The sequence below is a fragment of the Carlito syrichta genome, unplaced genomic scaffold (genome assembly GCF_000164805.1).
Source record: "Carlito syrichta isolate Samal-C Ts95f unplaced genomic scaffold, Tarsius_syrichta-2.0.1 Scaffold242717, whole genome shotgun sequence".
Classification (NCBI taxonomy): Eukaryota; Metazoa; Chordata; class Mammalia; order Primates; family Tarsiidae; genus Carlito; species Carlito syrichta.
In genome coordinates, this window is record NW_007186813.1 from 494,815 (window position 1) to 501,051 (window position 6,237).

The 6,237-nt window shown below is 47.0% G+C and overlaps 1 protein-coding gene across 4 annotated transcripts in view; it reads left to right on the forward strand.

The window, feature by feature from the left end:
* The window catches only part of NDRG3 (NDRG family member 3), a 104,926-nt gene extending 99,956 nt beyond the window's left edge, over positions 1-4,970 (forward strand). For 2 of the 4 annotated variants that reach the window (XM_008051893.1, XM_008051896.2), the window contains 4 exons: positions 492-527; positions 617-668; positions 1,851-1,889; positions 3,281-4,970. In XM_008051893.1, coding sequence (XP_008050084.1) covers positions 492-527; positions 617-668; positions 1,851-1,889; positions 3,281-3,462 — 309 coding nt within the window. In that variant the 3' untranslated portion in view covers positions 3,463-4,970. The remainder of the gene's footprint in view (positions 1-491; positions 528-616; positions 669-1,850; positions 1,890-3,280) is intronic. The other 2 variants (XM_021709504.1, XM_008051894.1) reach the window with 1 other exon arrangement.
* Positions 4,971-6,237: the final 1,267 nt, after the last annotated feature.

Genomic DNA, 6,237 nt, shown 5'->3' on the forward strand with positions numbered 1-6,237 from the left:
GCCGGGAGCGGCCACTGCACTCCAGTCTGGGTGACCAAGTGAGACTCCAACTAAAAAAAATAAAAATAATAAAAATAAAATTGTAGAGATGAGGTCTCACCAAGTTGCCCAGGTGGTCTCAAACCCGCAGGCTCAGGCAGTCCACTCACCTCAGCCTCCCAAGGCACGGGATTACAGGCTGAGCCACCGAGCCCGGCTCTTCAGATGGTTTTCATAGTTGAAAACAGTGGTTAACTTCACTATCACTTCAACAGAAAATTTCTACCATGGGCTTGTATCTTATTGATAAGTAAGTACTGAATAATTCTTTCAGATTTGTATCCAAGGTTATTGCTAGTATATAAGTCTTGGTGTGTGAGTGCATTAAGGAGATGCAAACATGGATGCAGTTAAACACCTGAGTTAAGGAACGTAAAATTCAATCCTGTCCCATTTGAAAGGACTTGGGATGTTCAGAGCATTTCTCTTAAAGCGTATTTTTCCTCTTCTAGATGGCAGACTGTGGAGGATTGCCCCAAGTAGTTCAGGTAAAGAGGTCTTGTTTTTTTAAAACAGCCATTTGGTCCTACCTCTCTGCCTATGCAAAGATTAATACTCTCTCGTTTTGTCCTCCCAGCCTGGGAAGCTCACCGAAGCCTTCAAATACTTTTTGCAGGGAATGGGCTACAGTGAGTACTCACAACTTTTGTCTAGCCACAATGTATGGATAATGGAGGTCAGCTTGACATCTGGAAGCACACAACTCTCAGGGCATAACTGCTATGTTAACCAGCTTTAAGTAAAGCAGATGCCAGCATGTTTACAGAGCACTCGTTGTGCATTTGTTGGATGAGCTAACACTTATTGAGCACTTACCTTGTGTTAGGCACTGTAGATCATTAACCTAAGAGGTAATTCTGTTATTAGTCCCCTTCTATAGAAGAGGAAACTGAAGCTCAAAGAGGCTAAGCACATTTCCCAGGGTAGTAAGCTGCACAGCCATGGTTCAAGCCCTGGCAGTCTGATTCCAGAGCCTACAATTTTAACCACTGAAGCTTAGGTTGTCCTAGCTGTAAATCTGAAATTATGATTTGCACTTGAACTCAGTTGGTTAATAACTCCTGGCCTAAAGAAATGAAATGGACTTCAGAAGAAAAAGTAGCATCTTCAGTTAAGTCTATTCCACCACAGGAGATGAGCTTGCAAAGTATTTTAGAGCACTTCCAAGGATGTGTCCTGTCATGCTATTGTCCTGGCCTCTTGTATTGTGAGACCCCAAAGCTTTCTCATTTGTCACAGAATTATTTACATTTGCTCCTTTCTTGGAGTTTTCAGGAAAAAACCTTTCACCCAGGTACAGAGCTATTTACCCAATAGGCTGATTTTTCTTCTGTCTTTGGTATCAGTGTGGATAGTGGCCACTGGTGAACCACCTGGCCAGCTGCTCTGGGCAGCTGGCCCCTGGGTGCAGCCCTGTACCTGCCAGGCAGACCATGTATGTCCTGTCTCAAGTGGCTGTGTTGTCCCCATCTGTGAGCCACTACCAACCGAGCCCACACCCACAGCCCTTTGGCTCACTGGGAGGAACAGAAGTCCCTCTTCTAGCCTGTCTTCATACCTTTCTTAAGGAAACAGCAGCTCTCCCAGCCCATTTCTGATCCAGAGAAGGGTGACTGTTTATAGTGGAGGGGAAAACAATTGCCTTCTAGTTAAGGGAAGCATCTGTTAGCCTTACCTCCTCTCTGGGACCTTAAAATAACATTTCATCCCTGGCTTAGAGTATTTTGTCAGTGTCTACTAGGCAGCTGAGGTTGCCACTTGGCATTCTCAGATCACTAACCTGCCTTTTCCTGTGTCCATCCTGCTTCCAGTCCCGTATGTGCAGCTCAGTCACCTGAGCACCGAGTCAGGTACCTTCCTCTTTGCTGGCCCGCCCCTGCCTCCCAGCCTCTCCTGGCTGCACTGGCTGCCTGCAGCATGTCCGCGGTTTTCCTGTTCAGTGAGAGCCCGATAGAACGTGGCTCATTATGGCCCCAGGAGATTTAGCCTGCAGGCCCAACCCTGGTCTCCCAGGAGGAAGAAAGGATCTGTTGGAATGGGCTCTTCTTGTCATCCTAAATCCAGGGACACTGCAGAGCTGAAACTTGATAGGCAGGGCCCTACTTCCAACACTACCTACTGGTCCTTCAGCTAGCCTGCAGGCACAGGACTCAAAGGGCAGCCTTGACTCTAAATAGGAGTATCAGTGCTCAGCACACTAGTTCACACCTATAATTCCAGTACTTCGGGAGGTGGAGGTGGGAGGATTGCCTGAGCCCAGGAGTTCAAGACCAGCCTGGGCAGCATGGCGAGACCTCGTCTCTACAATAAATCAAAAACTTAGCCAGGCATGGTGGCACATGCCTGTAGTTCCAGCTACTTGGAAGGCTGAGGCAGAAGGATCACCCGAGCCCAGCAGGTCAAGGCTGTGGTAGCCGTGAGCTTGCCACTGCACTCCAGCGTAGGGACAGAATGAGACCCTGACTCCAAAAACAAAAACAAAATTGTTATCTTGGAATAAATAAATAATGGGGGTATCAGAGCCTTCAGGTGATGGTAACTTTTGACCCCAGCATTGAAATGACAGCTGGGGGAGTGGCCAGTGCCTCAGAATGATAGGCAGGAGGGTTATGCCAGGCCCTATCCCAGCCAAGCTAGAAGGAACTTAGGGTCAAGCAGTGGCGGAACAGGAGCCTGAGTTAAATATCTGCCCCCAGAGCTCTTCCCTCCTAAGCAGTCTGCACTCACCCTTGAACAGAGGGCAGCTCCAGGCCTCCCTGCCCTCTCCTCCACCCACACCTTCTACGTGTCTCCTCCCCAGGTAGCAAGGGTAGCCTGTGGACACGGATGGTAGTCTCGTTGTATCGGGCTTGCACTGTGTTTATGAAACACCTTCATACTTGTGTGGTTCGTCTTTTCTTTTGGTCTAGTCTTGCATGCACTGTAGGTTTTGGTTCCCAAAACCTCCTTTCTAATCACTGTATGAATGATGTGGGCATATAGCTAAGAGGCTATACTCTGGACTTAGGTTTCTGCTGTGGATTAGAATCAACTGAGATTCCAACCAAATCTGAGGATTAAGCAGCCTTGCATATCACCACATACCTAGAGCAAATAATGCACAGTGGGAATAGCTATATCTTGTCCTGGATGTCACCCTAAATGGGTTGGAAAAACTCAACATAAAGCCTTTGGTAAAACTTATAGATAAGCTGGTATAACCAGGGCTCTGTCTTCTAGTTCTCTTGGTTCTTTGTTACAGTACCATCTGCCAGTATGACCCGGCTCGCCCGGTCACGGACCCACTCAACCTCGAGTAGCATCGGCTCTGGAGAAAGTCCCTTCAGCCGGTCTGTCACCAGCAATCAGTCAGATGGAACTCAAGAGTCCTGTGAGTCCCCTGATGTCCTGGACAGACACCAGACCATGGAGATGTCCTGCTAAGCAGATGCTCCTTCCCTGGACCATGCAATCCATCCTTCTTCAAATGACCACTCCATAATATAACATTTCATTCTGTAAGCTGGCCTCTACTATCTTTAACTCATGCATGGCCACTGAAACCTCTCTCTAGTAGCCTGGATTTATCATTCTGTCTGCCTGCCCCACCCCCTTTTGTATATACCAAAAACCATCCATGCCATTACTGTAACATTCCAGCATCTTAACTGATCTGAGTTTCATATCTTCTCTTGCCAGCTTTTTCCTGTGCTCCCCCAGCTATGTATCAGAAAAGATTCTTTATCCCAACTCTGTGTGTGTGCGAGCACGTGTGTCTGTGTTTGTGTGTGCATAGGTCTGTGATTTTAGACATGCTTCCTTGTAGTGCTTCTGCAAAAAAACAAAAAAGGGACTTTTTTGCATTCTCAGTGATGTTTTTCTCAGTGATGTTTTTAAGGGAAATGTGCGGCACAGATTTCTGGGTTGGATAGGCCATTGCATTCTCTTTTGTTTCCAAATTGGTCAACAAGATGTGCACAGTGATTTCAGGAGAGAACAGCTCTTAAGGAATGAGGAAGATCCTAAGTACTGTTTGGACTGTTGATTGATTGTGACTAGTAGTAGAAGGGACCTGGTGCGTAGAGAGGCAGGCAGGTTGGCCAGCCACCTCCTCCTGTCCAAATGAATTCACGTGTGCTATTCTGTAAATAAAAGGGAGATATATATTCTGCTAGAAGCCCATGAACCATCAACAAGGTTCTGATGCAGCAGCTTTATCCAGGGAGTGAGTGTGGCTTAATTACTGGACATTCTTAGCACAGGAAGGTGGAAAACAAAATGCCAGGCTTCCGCTCAGCAGGAGCAAAGTGCTGTCACTGTAGTGTCTGAATACCACTTATTAGACATCCACATATCGCAAGAAGTGCCTCCCAGATCTATGATGGAGACTGTTTCTCTACGCCATAATCCCCTCAAAAGGGAGAGAGATCAAGTCGATGGTGAGGAAATGGGTGGGGAGAGAGGGACAGCCATAAACATGAACAATATTGTGTTTAATGAGTATAGCCTTGATTTCAGCAGACTTAGTGGAAACTAAATTAAACTGATACAGAGCCCATTACTCAGAAAGGTTCTTAATCATCTGAACTCCCTTTTGTAGGCGGGAAGGGGCCAATCTGTAAGGGCAGCCTTGTCCAGGTAAAGTTGTTTTCAGCCTTCTGTCTGCTGTTATGTGAGGGGTCTCAGCCAGCCAGAGAGTTTCGCTGGAGGAGGGCGAAAGGACCATGGAGACCAGCTGCCACACAGCAAGAGCCCAGCTCTCGGGAGCATTGAGATTGGGCCCCCTCCACCCACTGGAGATGTAAGCTCAGGGTTATACAGTTTTGAATCTGGGGAAGGGGCTTTCAGACACATTGTTTGCTTTCTGCTGAAATAAGGAATGCATCACTCTGCCAGAGGACAACTTTTTACAGATTATTAAATAAAGCTGTATATGTCTCATTGTTACCTGATTGCTGGTGTTATTTCTCTCATTCTGGGGTTCAAGGAGGGACTGAGTCACTGTATGTTGGTTCTGTGCTGAGCATTTCCACATGCAATCTCTTATCCCACCCAATGACACTGTCCACTTATAGGGAGAAAATGAAGTCTCAGGATAAATCATTTGCCAAGGTCATATACCCAATAGGCCCTGCCAGGATTAGAACCCAGGTCCATACATGTCTATTTCCCTCAAGCAAAAAATCATGAGAAACCCAACACTGCTGTTAGTGATGAAAGAGGAGAAGCTGAGGTCTTGGAAGGTGCTCCACTCCTCAGCTCTAGCACTTAAGCTGTGGGATAGCTGGGTCCCACCTATTATTTATGCAGGGGGACCAAAAAAACAATTTTTTTTTAGAGTCTCGCCCAGGCTGGAGTGCAGTGGCATGCTCATGACTATCACAGCCTCAGCTTCCTGGGGTCAAACAATCCTTCCCCCTCAGCCTTCCCAGTGGCAGGGACTGTACACATGCACCACCACACCTGGCTAATTTTTTGATTTACTGCAGAGACGAGGTCTTGCCAAGTTCCCTGGCTGGTCTCAAACCCAGGGGCTTGGAATCCTTTCACTCTGGCCTCCCAAAGTGCTGGGATTACAGCTGTGAGCCACCATGCCTGGCAAAAACTGGAATTCATTTTTTTTAATTGTGTATTTATTCGTACACGTTTACACCTTCAAAGTACTTTCATTTTGATGCAGTACACCTATTGAGATGCTTTTTCCACTGCTCAAAACAGTTTTTGAACTCAGCAGTTTTGATGCTTTTTAGTGCTTCTGCCATTTTTTGCTTTATCTCTTCCATATCAGGAAAAGGTTTCCCTTCAAGGACATTTTTCATCTGAGGAAAAAAACAGTCGTTCGAGGCCGGGCCTGTTGACTCACCCTGTAATCCCAGCACTTTCGGAGGCCGAGGCAAGTGGATTGCCTGAGCCCACAGGTTTGAGACCAGCTTGGGCAACTTGGTGAGACCTTGTCTCTACAATGAAACAAAAATGTTTCCAGGCATGGTGGCACATACCTGTAGTTCCAGCTAGTTGGAAGGATTGCTTGAGCCTAACAGGTCAAGAATGCGGTAGCCATGACTGTGCCACTGCACTCCAGCCTGGGCAACAGAGTAAGACTCCAACTCAAAAAAAAGTCTTTTTTTGGCCGGGCTCAGTGGCTCAGCCTGTAATCCCGCACTTTGGGAGGCCGAGGTGAGTGGATTGCCTGAGCCCACGGGTTTGAGACCCGCCTGT